At 41.1% G+C, this 20,620-nt stretch overlaps 1 protein-coding gene across 1 annotated transcript; it reads left to right on the top strand.

Annotated features, from left to right (window-relative positions):
• The first annotated feature begins 1,873 nt into the window (after window positions 1–1,873).
• fam43b (family with sequence similarity 43 member B) lies at window positions 1,874–4,635 on the top strand. Its single transcript, XM_067970089.1, has one exon. The coding sequence runs from the start codon at window positions 2,019–2,021 to the stop codon at window positions 3,024–3,026; it is 1,008 nt and encodes a 335-aa protein (XP_067826190.1). The 5' UTR covers window positions 1,874–2,018; the 3' UTR covers window positions 3,027–4,635.
• The last annotated feature ends 15,985 nt before the right edge of the window (window positions 4,636–20,620 follow it).

The following is a 20,620-nucleotide window of genomic DNA, read 5'->3' as shown; positions in this document are numbered from 1 at the left end:
GCTGTGTGCTAATGGCTGAGCCTGAGGTAACAGCCTGCAATAGATGTGCATATGACGTGTATCCAGTTATCCTACATGCAGTATAAATATAGGAAATTATAGATTTGTGTTCGAAGACCTCTAATTCATTAAGCTCCATTCAAGCTCTAATTTATATCACAGTGCCTTCAGACTTGCAACTCATGAAAATATCTCTTGATTGATACTAATGTATTCTGGCATGACAAGGATCTCACCCTTAGAAAGAAAGCAATATTTTCTAAGCCTCTGTAATTGCTACATGGAAGTGAAATTTATTTTACAGCAGCATGTCCAAGGGAGGAAACAATGAATAGTTTTCAGTGAAAACATACACATGTGAACCTATGATCTGTGTGTGGTTGAGGGGACTCCGAACAGCTCAGCTACTCTTTATTAATGATGATCTTTAATGTTTAAAATGCAGGATTGTAATAAAGGAAAGAACCATTAGGAATGTCTATACATTTAGAAAATTACACAACACACATGAATCACTTAACGTCAGGGGTTCTGCTTGACAACAACAGTGGTTACAATTACCTGTCCAATATTAAAGTTACTTTTTAGCTGCTAAACTATGCATTCATAATCTTGATTCATAATTGTTTCCTTTAAGGTATAAGCTGTAAAACTAAAGGTTATTATTTTCTTTATTCCAATATTCCCAAAATAAGTTTTAACAACAGTCTTGCACACACACAAACAAGACACAAACACACAACCAACACACACTGAAAAACATACAAACACAAATACACAACACACAACCAGCCAACGCACACAGAAAAACACAAACACAAATACACAACATAAGAACACAAACAAAAGCAAAAATACACAAATACAAACATACTAACTCAAACACATATGCAGATACACAATGCCACCACCACAATTCTCAAAATTCCAAATGTTTTTGGTAACGTTTCATTACAAGATCTCATCTATAAACAGTTCAAGGTTGAAACCTCACATTTTATGCTAAACTTGGCAGGAATTGACGAATCCTGCCGACAAGATTCTGATTACAAACGTGTTCCAGAACCTAACCACACATTAAGCTAACATTATGGATCTGGCTTGTACGGAACAGGTTGAACAAATCCACAGCGTTAGATTTTTGTCAATGCATAACACAATTTAAGGGGAAATTCCACTACAACTGGCATTAAAATCAATAATAAGCTGATGAAATAACATAATGTCCTCCCACCCTTCATGAAATAATCACCTCGAAATACAAAGGGTGATCTAATATATATTTGTACTGAAATGCTACTTACATCTCAGCTCTTAGGTTACATAATACATTCTCTACAAATTGTCATTACATTTGTAATTCATTCGAAATCTATTCTCTCACCTACTGCTTGAGTGAAGTTAAAATTATTCAGATTGTGAATTCTCTATTTCAAATGTTTAATTGCAATAAATAAAACGCATGTTCACTCATTTGTAAACCGCCGCGTGTTTACTCTTCTCGGCTGAACCGTTTATTGTAACGTGTGTAATTGTCCTTATAAAGCCAATTTTAAAATAAAAGTTTGACCACGCTATAAACTTTTTATGATTTTTTTCCTCCCATTTTCGTCTTAAAAAGAACATGCTCAGCGGAGGCGAGCTCGGTGAAATACTTGAACGTTTTGTGCATTCCGAGGTAACAAGCCCAAGATTGTTTGTTTGGTCAGATGTTGACAAACTATTAAAAAACCGGCCATAAGCAGCTCGTTGCTCAGTCCCGAGCATTGACTCCGAGGGGAAACCACACCTATCGAACTAACCAGCAAACGTCATTGCAAGTAGGTTTGTGGCGAGGTAGGCGGGGTAACGCTTCAGTCTGGGACTGTCTTGCCGTCTGTGTGCAGTTAATTCGGTGCCTTTTGCATTTGACGACTGCGAATGATCGCAGATAAAACAAGAGGTCCTCGGTTGTATTATCAGCAAAACCCCGTTTAAAATCATAACAGCCCCTTTCACACGTTATCATCACCACCATCATGTTGCCTTGGAGAAGGAGCAAATTCGTCTTGGTGGAAGAAGAAAACAAATCAAAGGCAAAGAGCTTAGCTGCTGGGCTCACTTACAGCTCGCTTATCTCTTCTTTTGTACGTGCATGCCCTGATATTTGGTCCGAGTGTTCTCTGGATCGCCTCGGGAGCATGTTCAAAACCAAGCGGCAGAAAGTGGTGCTGACGAAGGAGGATCCGACCTACACCGTCTGGTACCTCGGCAGCGCGGTGACTTTCAACGCCAAAGGGGAAGGCTGCACGGACGAAGCGGTGGGTAAAATCTGGGCCAAGTGCGACCAGGGCAGCGCGGGCACCAAGATGAGATTGACCATCGGTCCACATGGCATCCGGATGAGCCATGCGGAGCACAAGTCGAAACAAGCCGGGCATCTGTACCTCTTGCACAGGATCACTTACTGCGTGGCCGACGGCAGCCGCTCCAAAATCTTCGCCTGGGTCTATCGGCACCAGGTTAAGAACAAGGCGGTGGTGCTGAGGTGCCACGCCGTGCTCGTCTCCAAGTCGGACAAAGCCAAGGCCATGGCTCTTCTGCTCTACCAGACTTCCACCTCGGCTTTCAACGAGTTCAAGAGGCTGAAGAGGCAAGACGACGCCAGGCACCGGCAGCAGCAGCGGCTGGGCGAGGTCATCATCCCTTTGATCCCCATCAGGAGACTCCTGAACAGCCAATGTCCCTATCGACCCCCAGTGGAGTACAGCAAGAGTGCCCCCAGGCTCAGCTCCATTGCCGAGGATGTGGTTGGGGAGGAGGAGGAGGAGGAGGAGGAAAGAAGCATGGACCCTTTAGACTGTGAGGAGGTGTTTGAAAACGACGGATCAGAGTCTGACATCTGCAAAATTTCCCGTCAAATCAGCTCATGTAGCATTGGGAACAGCGTTGCGTCTCTGACTCAGAATCCAAACATTACCAGACTGTTATCAGGGGAAAGTACTGATAGCGACTCGTCCCAGGACGGTGGTTGTCCGGTAAATTAACCGTTAATGACAGACACACTTTGACTGAGGGGGCGTGTAGCAAGAACACAGCCACCCGTTCCTTTCTGTGTTATCGTGTGATTGTTTGTACAATCTAATATCGACAGAAATTGATCACTTTCTATAGGAACAAACTATGTTCAAGTCAAAGAGCTTTGCAAATAGTGAGGGGTGACTCATTCCATTCCATTCCAAACTGCAGGTTGGTAAATTATTTAAGAACAAACTGATCGATGGAGCCTGGCTTAACAGCGATGCTTTATATCTGAAAACTGCCACATCCCTTCCCAGCAATCGATGTGAATATCAGATCAAATTCCAAATAAGCAAACCACTGAATCATGTACTTACCCGGGGTTAAAAACTTGGTCCCTTGATAGGTTACTGTAATAATAATGAAACAGTGGAATAGATTTAGCAAAACGATGTTGCGACTTTAAATTCCCGTGGTCATGGTAACATCCGATACTTTGAATCACTGTGAACTCCTAATTCCACAGGTCGGACGTTGCCCCTTTAAATTTATTAACTATATATAGAAATATTAATAGTTTTACAAACTAAGGTTCTTATTTAAGTTAATATTAATTTAGGGATTATATTGAGTATCCGCTGTTACAATACAAGTTGGATCCTAAATAAAAAGCTGCGATTCCTATACTGGTTACAAATTTTTAACCGTACGAAATTAATCTTCCTTGCACACAGCTGCTGCTGGCTAGACCCATCCATTGCCATATAGCGATAACATTGTCAGCTCAATACTAAGACTAAGACAAAGCCATGCAAATCTATGTAATATGTCTATGGAGTAAACTCACTGAAAATCACAGGAAGTAGGAGGCAACGGAATGTTCAGTTGGGCGTTTCATTACAGTGTGTTGTATTGTAAACAGTATTTTGTGATCTTAATAGTTTCACAAACTAAGGGTTTTTACTTAAGTCATTATTAATTTCGGTATTTTTATTGTGCGTAAAGAGATCAACTATATTGCAGACCGGTGGATCCATCACATCCACCACCGTCATTCACAAATGAACCGCATGTTGTTGTCCTGATGTGACAAGACGCGCCATCTTATTTACATAGAAAACATGTGAAAATCAATAGGACAGACACCTCCCCTTCAGAATTTAAAAAAACGTGTTGTTCTTACGTGCGATTACACTAAGACGAACGTATTTGTGCTCGGAAGTGTAGTGAATTGCTTTACTACAGACAGTTATGGCTGTGTACTGATTTCTGTTAATATTTTAAGCCAGTTTCCCCCCCCCCCTCTCCGACCCCCCCTTCAAACATGGAGGCTAGATGCCTTTCCCCCCAAAAAAACCTCTCTGCGTCCGTTTCTCCCCAAACATGTATGTCTAAGTGTTTGGTGGATATAGAATATTCTTTAAATATTGCATGCCATTACACATCAAAACTAAGTTACCTGAACATAAAGGTTAAGCGGCTTACTTCTGAGGTGGTGGAAGTCAACATGTTAAAAGGAATATTTCCTTTTAGAGTTTTAAGGAAATGTCAAGCAGGAGTGTTTTAACTCCAGTATCTAATGTGTGTATGTACAAAGTCGCTGGACTGAAATATATTATGAATAAAATGATTAATTCTTGGATTATCTGCGTAATTTTCTTCTCGTCAGATGAATAGTTTTAAATCAGCTTGGTATTTAATATGCAGAATCCCATTCTTTTGGCCTGTGCTTCAGTTTGTATTCCCTCCTTCCACCCCAGGGTGACATCGAGATGCTGTCCGTCATGTGGATGCTGAATACAAATTGGGTGTTACCAACTCGCATACATCATAAAACGGAATCACAGTGTTACTTAAAGGTGTTGTAGAGGGGCCCTGGTAAAATCAGCTCCAAACTGATTTTTATCAGGATTGCAAACAGTATTTAAATAATAATTTAATACAAGTTATGGCAATCCTGATAGAAGTGTCCTTTCACGTATTACAAAAGCTCTAAACATACACTCTACAATGTACTCGCACTGCAAAATTCTACTCGACCAGAGTTAGTATTTCCCGTGGCAACCTGCTATCGGATTTACTTTGGACTTTTTCCTAGGAGATAAGATTGCCTTCTATCCTGTCAAATTGTTCGATTTATGTAACTGTTCTTTACACTATGTTGGGTGTCTCCAATGGCTCGAAGAGTTTATCCAGCGAATAGCTGATCCAGGAAGGTCCCAGATTTGATCCAGGTTTGTGCTGAATTAACTAATCCCAGTCTGTGTGGCGCTAGGCGCACTTTGATGGGCCTCGGCTCCCTTGGGTTACAGAAGGCAAAATCAACTAGCAGCACATACCAGAAAATTGGGGGCTCACCAACCACTATGGAAAGTGGTCAGGAGCGTATCTGCGATTCCCAATATGCGCTCCTGCGGGCGAGGCTCCCGCTGGTAATAGCACAGATAAAATCGGCCCTTATAACTTTCGTGCGATGCAAATTGAAACTGCTATACAGGAGTACAACAGATGTACACGCAGCCTAAATTTATCTAATTTTTTTTTTCACATCGTTCACCTGACGAAGGAGGAAGCCTCCGAAAGCTTGTGAATTTAAAATAAAATTGTTTACAATTGTCAACCCCAGTCCATCACCGGCATCTCCACATCATAAATTTATCTACACATTGGAAAGAAACCATGTAAAGTTTACGATTACAGAATTTATAAAATAGCATATTTAAGTCTGCTTCCAAAATAATGATTAATACACAAAATTTGCTGAGCAACTGCAAAGCTTCATAATAAAATTCCACATACTGTATACAAATATTTAGTGTGGACAAATCTAAAATATTCTATTCCAATATAAACGTGTGAATCAATAAACACGACCTCAAACAATCGTCTAGTGATAATATTCAAAGGGCAATGCCTGGTATTATCGGACAATACATGAAGCCTGGATTACACCGTAACACTGGTATATGAGATCGTATACAGAATAAATGGAGACTGGGTGTTGTGGCGCCCAGCTGGTTCAGGAAGGGTATGTGTAGGCCTGCAACTACATGGGCGGAGCGGAGCGTAGGAACGCCAAACAGCTCAAGGATATCAAACACGGGCGTTCGGGGTGCTATTTCTCGGCACAATTTAAAGCTTGTGTTGTGGGAAAAGTGAAATTATGAGAAATAAATAGGTGAAGGATTATCCGATGCAAGGAGGCTGAGTGAATGGGAATTAATCTCCTCCTGTCTCTTACTAGATCAATAAGCAGCTTTAAATCCGAGTTTGTTTTCAGTAAATTACATGATTTAATTTAGTTGTGTCTGAATAAAGTTCCTTAAATGTAAATTATGAAGGAGATTGGTGCTAATAATGACCAACAATTGGCAAGTGGAGTCTGAAGAGGACATGAGTAGATTTATTCAAACGAAGTTCTGGTCTCATTTTGTTCAAGCGCTTAACTGGTTTTGTGCTGCTCTTGTTTGCTTCGCGCCAGAGGGGAACAGGTCAAGGCCCAATAACCAGTAATAAACACAGGTCCCCCAGTAGAAAATTATATTATTACTAGAATGATACCATCACACATTCTATATATCATATCTATCTACCTACCTATATCTACCAACTATACCCATCTACCGACCTACATTTCTATACGTGTGTATTTTATACATATACATATATACGTAAACACTTCGGTACTATTTCTAATACAGTTTAATAGAGAACCATTCATTGGATTCATTTTGCATTTATTTTTATGCCGATAGTTCCCATAGCCAGGATTAAAAAGCTTGAAAACGCATTCAGAATTAGGTTGCAAATGAAGCCACTGTGACCCGCCAGTTCTTCACTAAAGCATCAGGGTATTCCCCAACAGACTGACTGGTAATGGATTCTATCTGTACACTAAGGACACACAAATCAACTGAAACAAGCGGGAAAAGGCTCGGTGATACCATTCCATTAATTTCTAGTTTATTGGAGTGGGTTTAAACTATTTTTAGCCGATGCAGTCGACTGTTTGCTGTTAGCTGTTAGCTTCTTAGGTATTAAGATTTTTCTTGGCCATTCAGTTGGCATTAATGTCTTAAAATAAATCTCCGTGGCATTTCACAATAGCTCAGAGAAAGGAAATTTGACTGCACAATAGCTTATCTCTACAGACAGACAAAGAGGCAAAAGCACATACATGCAATGTCTCTTGAAACCCACAAGCAGTTACTCGGCATCAAGACTGTGCTTTGAGACTTTTTGAAATGGGTGTCCAAAAAAGCATTTAATTTACAAAACTATGTAGAATTATCTTTACCAACGGACAGGAAGAGCCAGGACCTCTTCCCTGAGCTATTGTAGAGGCACGGGGTCTTTGAGAACATGAATGTAGTCTTTCAAAACAAAGACATTCACTAGAAGGTTCACTCGGTTAATCCCGGGGATGAGGGGGCGGACATATGAGGAGAGGTTGAGTAGATTGGGACTCTACTCATTGGAGTTCAGAAGAATGAGAGGCGATCTTATTGAAACATATAAGATTGTGAAGGGGCTTGATCGGGTGGATGCGGTAAGGATGTTCCCAAGGATGGGTGAAACTAGAACTAGGGGGCATAATCTTAGAATAAGGGGCTGCTCTTTCAAAACTGAGATGAGGAGAAACTTCTTCACTCAGAGGGTAGTAGGTCTGTGCAATTTGCTGCCCCAAGAAGCTGTGGAAGCTACATCATTAAATAAATTTAAAACAGAAATAGACAGTTTCCTAGAAGTAAAGGGAATTAGGGGTTACGGGGAGCGGGCAGGAAATTGGACATGAATTTAGATTTGAGGTTAGGATCAGATCAGCCATGATCTTATTGAATGGCGGAGCAGGCTCGAGGGGCCGATTGGCCTGCTCCTGCTCCTATTTCTTATGTTCTTATGTACAGTATGATTTACCTCACCAGGCTGAAAGTCTTGATGGAGGTTTCCTATTCTACTTCTAGGCTAGTCAAGAAATTCTTGCAAGATAAACCTTTCCTTCTCTTTGCTGATGAGTGAGCAATATAAGGAGACAGGGGCCATCTTTTTCTTTACTGATGAGTGAATTAATTGCGAGTTATAGGTGGATGGAAGTGTAGGCTTTCACCTTTGCTCTCATTTGTCTGGCCAGAGTAGAAATACAAAGCAAAATTGCCCCTAAAATTGAGCTATGCAGGCTCTTTTAATCAGATATTGTGTTTCACATGTGCTATGATTTAAGAATTTTGTTAATTGTCCTCGGGAAAAATTTCCACATAAGCAATTTGTGTTTCAATTTCCAGGGCTATGGCCAAAGTGTTAGCTTTGGCTCAGTGGTAGCACTTTCATTTTTGCCTCAGAAGTTTGAGGTTACAAGCTGGAAATCAAAGATTTGAGCACATAATCTAGGCTGACACGTCAGTGCAGTACTGAGGGAGTGCTTCACTGTTGGGGATGCTGTTTTTTGAATGAGATGTTAATCGAGGTGCATTTTGCCCTCTCAGGTGGATGCAAAAAATGCAATGGCATTATTCGGTGAAGAGCAGGGGAGTTCTCCAACATTTATCCCTCAATCAACATTCCTAAAATGAATTATTATTCATTGCTGTCTGTGGGACCTTACTGTGCATAAATTGGCTGCTGCTTGTCCTTATATGTTACAATAGTGACTACACTTCAAAAGTACTTCATTGACTATGGAGACTACCTACTTACATCAAACCAATCACTGGATATTTGGGAAAGCTATCAATGATGTAGAATTGCTACTGATTCTGCAACTGTTACCCCTGACCTCTTTGAAAATGCATCAGTTTGTTATCCATACAGCATCAATTATGAATTAAATGCATTTGGACATTGTTATCTGGCTGATACTTGAGATAGCTCCAACAGTTGATTGAAATGAGTTCAAAAGATCAAGAAGCTCTAAGCAGTTGTGATCTTTTACAGCTGCAGATAGAATAGTTCTGGTCATAGAGGATGCCCTCAAATCATCTGCTGCAGATCAGTAATTGTCTCCCTGTGGTATTTCTCCGTCAGTCCCAGGTGTAACATTCAGTTATTGATATTCTCCTTAGAGCCCGGTGTCCATGTGCTGTCATTTCCATTTATGCTCGTCCTAATCTGATAGAATGATGGCTACTGTGACAGGAGAAAGTTCCATATGCATGTCAGCACTAGCATGTGAGCTAGACCTATAAAGTGCATGGAAACTGAAATGTAGCACACTCCAATTTGATCCATCCCATTCCCCCTCAAGTTAATACATTTAATCAGTGTTTTCACATCAGCTTCACCAAACAGTTTTTAACATCAGAAACAGACATTGGAAGTTAGCAAATCTGTGTTATGTCTGAGTGTTATTATACCGTTAAGATTTCCAACACCCAGAAACTCAATCCCACCATGATTTAACAGAATATATAAACTTTTCACATCTAGAAAATATGAAATTTTGCACAGCTCTTTCAAAAATCAAATTGTTACACTCATTAACTACATTATTTGGATTTAAAAAGACGTTCCCTGGCACTGACCTTTGTAGCCATCCTGAAAGGGTCAGTTATAGGAAGGATCAGTTATAGGAATGCCGCAGATGTGATTCCAGGATGGTACGTTGCCTCCCTGGTGCTAGGGTCAAGGATGTCACTGAGCAACTGCAGAACATTCTGAGGGAGGAAGAGTGAACAGCCAGAGGTCGTGATCCATATTGGTACCAATGACATAGGTAGAAAGAGGGATGAGGTTCTGCAAGCAGATTTTAGGGAGCTAGGAAAGAGATTAATGAGCAGGACCTCAAAAGTAGTAATCTCCGGATTAATCCCGGTGCCACGCGCTAGTGAGTACAGAAATAGGAGAATGGTGCAGCTGAATGTGTGGCTGGAGAGATGGTGCAGGAGGGAGGGCTTTAGATTCCTAGGCATTGGGGCCAGTTCTGAAGGAGTTGGGACCTGTACAAGCCAGACGGTTTGCACCTCAACAGGGCCGGGACCAATATTGTCACAGAGAAGTTTGCTAGTGCTGTTGGAGAGGGTTTAAACCAGCTTGGCGGGGGATGGGAACCTGAGCGTAGATTCAGAAGGGAGAGAAGCAAAGCTCGAAATGGAAGGCAGAAAATTAGTAAGCGAGTTTGGAAGGCAGAGGAAACAAGGGCTAGAAAATAAACAAAAGAGTTTGGCAGTGCTTAATGGTATATACTTCAATTCAAGGAGTCTAGTGAATAAGGCAGATGAGCTGAGGGCACAGATAGACATGTGGAAGTATGATATCATAGCTATTACTGAAACATGGCTTAAAGAGGGGCAGGAATGGCAGCTCAACGTTCCTGGTTACATGGTTTTTGGACAAGTTGGGAGGGGGATAAAAAAGGAGGGGGGGTGTCGCAATATTGATTAAAGAAACAATTACAGCCGTGAGGAGGGATGGTATGTTAGAAGGATCATCAAATGAAGCCATATGGATTGAACTGAAGAACAAAAAAGGGGCAATCATACTGCTGGGAGTGTACTTTAAACCCCAAAACAGTCAGAGGGAGATAGAAGAGCAAATATGCAGGCAAATTTCAGAGAAGCGCAAAAACAATAGGGCAGTAATAGTAGGGGATTTCAACTGCCCTAATATTAACTGGGATAGAATCAGTGTAAAAGATATAGAGGGTGCAGAATTCTTAAAATGCATTCAGGAGAACTTTTTTAGCCAGTATGTAGCAAGCCCAACAAGACAGAGGGCAGTTCTGGATTTAGTTTTAGGAAATGAAACTGTGCAGGTGGATGGAGTAACAGTGGGAGACCATTTTGGTGGTAGTGATCATATTTCAGTTAGATTTAGTGTAGTTATGGAAAGGGATAAAGATAGGAGTAAAAGTTCTCTATTGGGGAAAAGGCCAGTTTTACTAAGCTGAGATGTGATTTAGCAAAAGTGGACTGGAAACAGCTACTTGCATATAAATCAGTTTCAGAGCAGTGGGAGGCATTCAAGGAGGAGATAGTGAGGGTTCAGAGCAAATATGTTCCCACAAAGAAAAAGGGTGGGACTCCCAAATCTAGATCCCTTTGGATGTCAAGGAGCATACAGGGTAGGATAAGGCAAAAAAGGAAAGCTTATGTCAGATATGTGCAGTATAGAGAGCATAATACTGCAGAAAGCCTAAAGGAGTATAGAAAGTGCCAGGAGTGAAATTAAAAAGGAAATTAGGAAAGCAAAGAGAGGGCATGAAAAAATACTGACAAGTAAAATCAAGGAAAACTCAAATATGTTTTATAAATACATAAAGAGCAAGAGGAAAGAGTAGAGCCAAAAGAGACCAAAAAGGTAACCTGTGTGTGGAGGTGGAAGATGTGGGTGTGGTTCTTAATGAATACTTTGCGTCTGTCTTCACAAAAGAGGGGGATGATGCAGAGATTGTAGTTAAGGAGGAGGAGTGTGAAATATTGACTGGGATAAACATAGTGAGAGAGGAAATACTGGGGGGATTAGCATCTTTGAAAATAGATAAATCGCCAGGCCCAGATGAAAGGTATCCCAGGCTATTAAGACAAGCAAGGGAGGAAATAACGGAGGCTCTGACCATCATTTTCCAATTCTCTCTGGCTACAGGCGTGGTGCCGGAGGACTGCTAATGTTGTACCATTGTTTAAAAAGACAGCAAGGGATAGACCGAGTAATTACAGACCAGACAGCCTAACCTCAGCGGTGGGCAAATTATTAGAAAAAATTCTGAGGGACAATATTAATCATCATTTAGAAATGCACGGATTAATCAAAGACAATCAGCATGGATTTGTTAAGGGAAGGTCGTGTCTGACTAACTTGATTGAATTTTTTGAGGAGGTAACAAGGAGGGTCGATGAGGGTAGCATGTTTGATAAAGTCTGCATGGATTTTAGCAAGGCTTTTGATGAGGACCCACATTGCAGACTGGTCAGAAAAGTAAAAGCCCATTGGATCCAAGGGAAAGTGGCAAGTTGAATCCAAAATTGGCTCAGTGGCAGAAAGCAAAGGGTAATGGTCGACGGGTGTTTTTGTGATTGGAAGGCTGTTTCCAGTGGGGTTCTGCAGGCTCAGTACTAGGTCCCTTGCTTTTTGTGGTATATATCAATGATTTAGACTTAAATGTAGGGGGCACGATTAAGAAGTTTACAGATAATACAAAAATTGGCCGTGTTGTTGATGGTGAGGAAGAAAGCTGTAGACTGCAGGAAGATACCAATGGACTGGTCAGGTGAGCAGAAAAGTGGCAAACAGAATTCATAAAATCATAGACAGCTACGGCACAGGAGGCGGCCATTCGGCCCATCGTGTCCGTGCCGGCCGAAATAGAGCTATTCAGCTTAATCCCACTTTCTAGTACTTGGTCTGTAGCCCTGTAGGCTATGGCACTTCAAGTGCACATCCAAGTACTTCTTAAATGAGTTGAGGGTTTCTGCCTCTACCACTCTTTCAGGCAGTGAGTTCCAGACCCCCACCACCCTCTGGGTGAAAAAATTTCTCCTCAACTCCCTTCTAATCCTTCTACCAATTACTTTAAATCTATGCCCCCTGGTAACTGACTCCTCTGCTAAGGTCCTCCCTATCCATTCTATCTAGACCAGTCATAATTTTACATATGTCAATTAAATCTCCCCTCAGCCACCTTTGTTCCAAAGAAAACAACCCCAGCGTATCCAATCTTTCCTCATAGCAAAAATTCTCCAGACCTAGCAAATCCTCGTAAATCTCCTCTGTACCCTCTCTAGTGCAATCACATCTTTCCTGTAATGTGATGAACAGAACTGTACGCAATCTGGAGAAGTGTGAGGTAATGCATTTGGGGAGGGCAAACAAGATAAGGGAATGCATAATAAATGGTAGGATACTGAGAAGTGTAGAGGAACAGAGGGACCTTGGAGTGTATGTCCACAGATCCCTGAAGGTAGCAGGACAGGTAGATAAGATGGTTAAGAAGGCATACGGGATACTTTCCTTCATTAGCCAAGGCATAGAATATAAGAGAAGGGAGGTTTTGCTAGAACTGTATAAAACCACTAGTTAAGTTACAGCTAGAGTACTGCATACAGTTCTGGTCACCACATTACATGAAAGATGTGATTGCACTAGAGAGAGGCTGAGGGGAGATTTAATTGAGGTGTATAAAATTATGAGTGGCCTAGATGGAGTGGATAGGAAGGACCTATTTCCCTTAGAAGAGCGATCAATAACCAGGGGACATAGATTTAAAGTAATTGGTAGAAGGATTAGAGGGCAGTTGAGGAGAAATGTTTTCACCCAGAGGGTGGTGGGGGTCTGGAACTCACTGCCTGAAAGGGTGGTAGAGGCAGAAACCCTCATCGCATTTAAAAAGTACTTGATTATGCACTTGAAATGTCATAACCTACAAGGCTATGGACCAAGAGCAGGAAAGTGGGATTAGGCTGGATAGCTCTTTCTTGGCTGGCACAGACACGAAGGGCCGAATGGCCTCCTTCTGTGCCATAAATTTCCATAATTCTATGATCGCAGTATGGTTCCTTTCTTATGTTATGTTAGGAAGTTTTTGAGCATTAGAAATGAACAGAAAGATATTATTATTATGACAGCTATCTTGCTGGGATGATTTCTCAATCATGCATTTAATGTACAAGAAAATAAAATCGTCGATGATTTGCTTTAAAGATCACTCAGCTATTTTAAGATTATTAAATTTTATAAGAAGCATTTTCCAAAACATGAAATAACATTTCTGTGACGCCGTTTAAAGTGACTGGCGAGTATAAGTAATGCAAGTGCAGTGGATTAGAGCCTTAAATCATAATACTAATGAAAAAATTGCTTAAACCTAATTCTTGTGTGGATAATCCTACATTGATGCCACTATACCCAAAGATTCGAAGGTGATGCGAAGGAGAAAATAACATATTCATGGCTTGTGCTGCAGTTTGAGGGGTAACACGTCTGCCAAAATCTGCTATTGGGCCCTATCCATATGGCAGCGAAGGTTAGCTTGGAGAGAGGTCGACATTAGCTCCCAACGATGTAGTCAAATAATTTAAGGTGTAAATTGCATATGATTTTTGAAAGACCAGTACAAAATTATATATTTTTGACATAAAACATTTGTATAATCACTCATGTTGCATGATTCACTGAGTGATTTCTCTTGCAACTAACATACATTCCTGAGTGAATGTATCTGTGCTGGCACTTTCCAGAGCTGCAATGAGAGATGATGGCTGCTGTGAAAGGCTGACAGGGGCTTTAGTAAGCTCCTCCATGTGGGCATCTAGAGATGTAAAGAAAATAATATTTTACACACTGCCAGGAAGACACCCCTTCAAACAAGCTTATATGCCAAGATATTGTGTGTTATGTTTCATCATCCAGCTTTAAAAAAAAAACCTAAGAAGAATGTTTGGGAAAGAAAATAAAAAGCAGTAGGGTGGTATAAGCTTTTTGATCAATAGTTGTATGGAGCAACTCAATTTTTGAAAGAGTGGGCTTGTAGTAAGAGAATTATCTCTTCAGAGATCAGTTTACAATAAAGTTCTGATACATCTAAAAAATGAATTTATATCTTTGCAAATATAATAAGCTATTAGAGTACAAAATTAACTTGCTGTGCTTATCGTAATTTAATGGTACTTTATTGCTGCACAATTTGTTTCTCTTTTCATTGATTTAACCATAAAATCCACTAACCGTCACAGGGATCGACCTCTCCAAGTCAACGTGAACCCCAATATGTTTCCATGAATAAGCTCTATTCAGACTCATCCCTGGTGTCAGCTGCATTTTGTCATGTACTTATGTCGTGTAAAGCAGGCTGTGAGTTGCTGACATTCCCCATTGCTTTTTATTGGTTTGCTCTCAGTAGTATTATCAGTACATCCTCAGTAATGGAGAGCTGTAGACAGGTTAATCATCGTTGCTTTTCAAACCAAGATACCGAAAGCTCTTTCACAGCCCATTGTCACATAGTCTGAAACAAGCAAGAGGTCTATCTGGATTGAAATACACTTCTTTAAATAGTCAAACTTGTTATTCTACATCAATCTATCATGTTAACTGTTAAGAAATTATTTCAGAGTACAGGAATTTTCCATTAAGAAAAAAACATTATAAATATAGGGGGATTCTTATTTAAAGCTGGTTTTGTTTTATTTGATTAGCAGGTGTGGTTTTTATTTTTAATAAAAGGATTTTGTTGTCATGGATAGCCATTTAAGATGTGAATCTCATGTAAATGTATGACAATGAGCAGATTGTACTTTGCATTATTTACAAATGAGCTAAAAACAATGGCCAGGAAGTCATGCTGCTCAATCAATATTTTGTTAACATCAATGTATGTTTTCAAGCAAACTCATGTGGATCCAGAACTCAAAGTGAATGAGGAAGAAGAACATTATTACTTCCAGGAATGAGAATCCACAAAAACAACAAATATGTCCAGAGACAACAAATATGTCTAGAATATGGGAGTGGTTGGCTCTTAATGCCCTTTGAAGTGGCCCAGCAAGTGACCAGTTATAAAACAACCACTACAAAACAGAACAATAAGAGAAATATCGAATGGACTATCAACCCTGCAAAGCCTTCCTGACCAACATCTGGGGACTGGTGCCCAAGTTCAGAGAGTTAACATAGTTGTATGGTCTTACTCATATCTTTCATATCCCATACTCTAGACATATTTGTTGTCTCTGGACATATTTGTTGTTTTTGTGGATTCTCAATCCTGGAAGCAGTAATGTTCTTCTTCCTCATTCACTTTGAGTTCTGGATCCACGTGAGTTTGCTTGAAAACATACAGTGATGTTAACAAAATATTGATTGAGCAGTATCATCATCATCCCTCAGTATCTCCAGCAGAGGTGGTATACATTCAGGTGGGTGTGGCCCTCAACATTGACTCCAGCCCCCATGCAGTCTCATGGCTTTGGGTCAAACAAAGCCAGCTGATCACCATCTACTGATCTCCCCTTCAACTGTTGAATCAGTACTCTTTCACATTGAACACAATTTGGAGGAAGCACCGAGGGAGACAAGGGCACAGAATGTACTTTGGGTGGGAAATTTTAATGTCCAACACAAAGTGTTGCTTAGCAGTACCACCACTGACTAAGCCCCGAAAGGCAAAGCTGCTAGACCAGGCCTGGATTAGGAGATGAAGGAACCAACATGGGGAATAAACAACTTGACCTCATCCTTACCCATCTGTCTATCATAGAAACATTTATCCAGGTGGTTAGCATGACCACCACACAGTCCTTATAAAGGCAAGGTCTTGTCTTCACAGTGAGGACAGCCTTCATTGTGTAGTGTTGCACTACTACCATGCTAAGTGGGACAGACTAAAGACAGGGTTAGGCTAGGGCATCCGTGAGGTGTTGTGGGCCACCAGGAGCAGCAGAATCATATACAACCATGATATATAACCTCATGGCCCAGCACATCCCTCATTCCTCTATCGCCATCAAGCTGGAGATCAACCCTGGTTCAATGAGGCATCAACCTAATGAAGCTACAACACAAGGCTACCCACACAATAAGCACCAAAAGCAGCACGTTATAGACAGAGCTAAATCCCACAACCAACAGGCCACAGAAAACCTCTGTAGCCCTACAGTCAAGAATGGTGGCGGGCAATCAGAAACTAACAGGAGAAGGAGGCTTAAAGAACACCCTAATCCTCAACCATGGTGACACCCAGCATATGTGCAAAAAAAAGTCTAAAGTGTTTGGAAACATCTGCAGCCAAAAGTGCAGAGTGGACAATCTTACTATGTCTCCTCCCGAGATCCCCACCATTTTAATGGATGGCAATGTCCAGCCAATTTGGTTCACTCGACATGACATTAAGAAGTGGCTAGGTGCACAGGACACAGCAAAGGGTATGGGCCCTGACAACATTCTAGTTGTAGGGCAGAAATTTAAATTTCAAGAAGAAAACACCCTATTCCCTCCCTCTGATCTTTAATAGCATCAACATTGCCTAATTCCCCATCAATATTAGGCTGTGGGGAAGCAGAATTGCCCAAGGAGTGAAGAGGAAAAAGGTAAGTCAGGTATAAAGTCTTCTTGTATGGAGGAGAAGGGGGCGGGGGAACGGGGCGCTTGGATTTTTAGTGCATGTGGCTCTTGGATTTTCAATGTACGAGGGCTGGGATTTTTAAGATATGGGATTGGATTTTTAGGATATAGGGTTGCATTTTGACACACTGTACCAGGAATTGTTTGTGTATGGGGAGTTTGAATTATTAGTGATTTGGATGTTTAGCGTGATTTAAAGCATGATAGGTTTTCAATTTAACACGTGGGCTCTTGAATTTGAAAGTATGAAGGCTTGGATTTTTAGTATACTTGGCTTCGATTCTGAATGTATGAGGGCCTAGATTTTGAGTGTCTGAGGGCTTGAATTTTATGTAGAAATGGGAGCTTGGATTTTCAGTGGATTTTATTTCAGTGGAGTTTCAGCATTTGGAGGCTTTGGGCTTTTAGTATCTGATCAGTTGGATTGTTAGCATAGAGGAATTTAAGTTTCTAATGCGCGGGGGTTAATTTTAAATGCTTTTGAGGGCTGTGAATGCATGCAGACTTGGATTTTGAGTGTTTTGGCTTGAAGTTTTAATGACTGGAGGGTTTGAATATTCAGTGCATGGCAGGATTTAAGTGTAATTGGGGGTAGGACTTGGATTTTCAGTGCATGGAAGGAACTTCGGTTTAGAATCGGAGGAGGAAATCCATCTGGGCCCATTTATGCTCTTCCACAGGCAGCTTAGCCTATTTAACATTGTAAGGGGCCTAACTCCTGTTTTAGGCGGCTGCCCGGGATACCTAAAAAATGGGCCTAACGAATTTAGCAGTGGAACGCAATCGCAGATTGGGCACGAGCTGTCCCACTGTTAATTTTGTCAGCATTGTGCTCGTTATACGCCCAAAAAACGGGCACAACGTATTCCTACCCTACTAGGTCTATATCTGGTTTCTCTGGAGTCTGGAAATTTAGAATAATGGTTTGCAGACATTTGGAAAAACTACACTTCATCAAGATTCATGTCGATTCCTCAACTATAAGCACTGAATTCTGTAAATGTGCATACAGACTCAGATATATACATTATTCCTGCATTTGGCAGTTTCTCAAAATCTTGTAATAACACCTTCATTGTGTCCCAGTTGTCACTTTCCAGTTCTTTGAGGTAGATGACAGCTTGCAGGGATAGTTGTTAAGGGAGTACAGCAAGCTGTTCACACAGATTAATTTGTGCTAACATAACTAGTTAAGGCTATTTTCCTATAAGTACAGATTTTCTGGTCTGCACAGCCTCAGAACAGGCAAGAGAAGGCCAGAAAATTTGGCGGAGATACCCACTTGTTTTGCACCTTGTGCCATCTTCCAACCAAAAGACTGGTTTAAAGTGCTCACACACAAAATGTTCATTTCAATATTAAAAAGAATGGTAACCTATGTGAATAAGGTACAGCACAACTTCCTGTCCATTTATGGTCAAATTACATTGTGTGCTCTTCTTATCCATCTGGAATGGGAAAAAGGGAACTTCCATGTGCGATGGAACTTCCTTCTTAAAGGGCCAAACACTTTTTGTGTCAACTGTCTTGCATCTTGGAAATGTGATTATCCTTTGTGAGGAAGATTTATGTACCTTCATACAGCAGGGGCTTCATATTTCAACAGCTACTATTCTTTGTCATGTCCCCGTTCAAGTCAAAATTACTGGGAAATAAGAAAAGTTTCATCAGACTTGACTAGCAGAGCAGTGTTCTCTTACTGCCGAAAATGATTCCCTTTTGATCTTAGTTCATCGCATGAAAATGATGGGGCCAATTGTCCTGAGCTCTGCACCAGGTGAACGCCTATTCCCTGGGCACAAAGGTTAGGAATAGGGGGTGGAGGGTGGTTATCCCCTCCAGTGCCCCATGGATTTCCAGGGCTTCCCTTGATGGGTGGAGTTGGGCCTATGCCTGCAACTGAAGCAGGCTCAGTGATCGGATGTTCATGACATTTCTCGCCTCAAGCAATGCCCAGACTCCGGGGTGAGGGATGCCGCAAGAAGCTGGTGTTGGGATTCCCTCAGATGAGAGTGTCTGAGGGGGACTCGGCGAGCCCAAAGGCACGTTGAATATTTTTCTTTCGCTCCTATCAGAACTTCTGTCTTCTGGCTACTGCTCTCCAATAGCAACCAGGAGGCTGGAGGGACAGTCCTGAAGCTGCAGAGCCTATGCCAGTTGTACAATCAGGGTAGATTAATGGACCAGTAGATCAAATTTGGCTCAATGCGACCGGGACAGATGCCGTGCACATTGGACGTACCACGCCTATCCCTGTGCCAGGGTAGAAAAGGGACTAGGAAAATCGGCCCACCATTCACCTCGTGAACTTTTTGCATTTTGAGGTGAGGGGAGTTGTTACTGAGAAACAGAAGGTTTTCTGTTTCAAGCATCCACTATGAATATTAAAATTCCTAAATCATGCATAATACTGTCAGGTGTAGGGTAAGGTTCGCACTAATCTTCCCTAGCTTCTCCTACTGAATTAATAAGACATTTAGCATTTACCCTCTCCAAGGGCTAAGGAAGGACAAAATTCCATATGCATTCATAAAATGGCAGGTGGTAGAAGAGAAGCAGAAAGCACCTCAGAAACCAAGTTCACTCCCCCTCCCTCCCCCAGCTGTTGAGGCCATAGATCTAGGTCTCCAGGGTCCAGCTACTCAAAGAAGTATATTTTCAAAGCGTGAAAGATTGTTGGGAGTTATTAGAGAATATGCCTAGCAACTTCCGAAACAAGATTGGAGCAATGGTCAGCCAATGCTGGCAATGGGTGATTGCTGCCTCTCCTAATGGTCAAACTTTTAAAACTGAAAGCTGCAAGGGGAAGCTTTCATCAAAAAGAGAAGGAGAATACAAGAGTATAGTTAGAAATTATTTTATTCAAGTCAAGTCAAGATGACCCACTGATGTGGGGAAAGATAGTGTGTTCGTTATTTTGTATTATTATATGAAGACAAATTGTACTGATTGAGCTAAGTGATTCTGATCATAACTGGTGCCTTGTATGTTCGCTCGGAGAAATAAAGCAGCTGATTAATTCGTATCTGGCCTCATCTCATCAAATGTTTTCTTAGTCCACCTTCAAAGAGATTGAAGAAGCACAGGTGTGAAAGACACGAATATCCAGTTCAGATTACAAGGGATATCGTTAAACCTCTTGGTCATGTTATTGTACAGTTAGATATTGGCCCTAAGCATAAGACATTACTCGAGTGACCATCTAAGGCAAGACCTTGAACTTATAACAGCATCTAACCCGAAAGAGGCTAGTGATGGAATAGTGTACTGTTTGCAAGTGTGCAGAAGAGCAAAGTGAGATGAGTAAACCCATCTTCTGTCTACCATGGGTTAAAGCATTCGGCGATATCACATCAATTCCTTTGATTTCAAGAGATTCAGTTTAATTATCTATCAATTTCTTCTCAGCCAACTTTACAAGTGACGATTCATTTGATTAAATAGGGTTCCAAAAACAAAGGCTCTGCTGTCTGTTGCTGTGTACCTGCATGTCCTAACAGATTTAATCATAGTTAACAATTTCCAACTAGACCAGCCATTGATATTGTTGCCTGGAGATGAGCATAAGTCA

Source organism: Heptranchias perlo, chromosome 32 (assembly GCF_035084215.1).
Source record: "Heptranchias perlo isolate sHepPer1 chromosome 32, sHepPer1.hap1, whole genome shotgun sequence".
Taxonomy (NCBI): Eukaryota; Metazoa; Chordata; class Chondrichthyes; order Hexanchiformes; family Hexanchidae; genus Heptranchias; species Heptranchias perlo.
The sequence above is the reverse complement of the archived record's forward strand: the minus strand, read 5'-3'. Positions and strand labels throughout refer to the sequence as shown.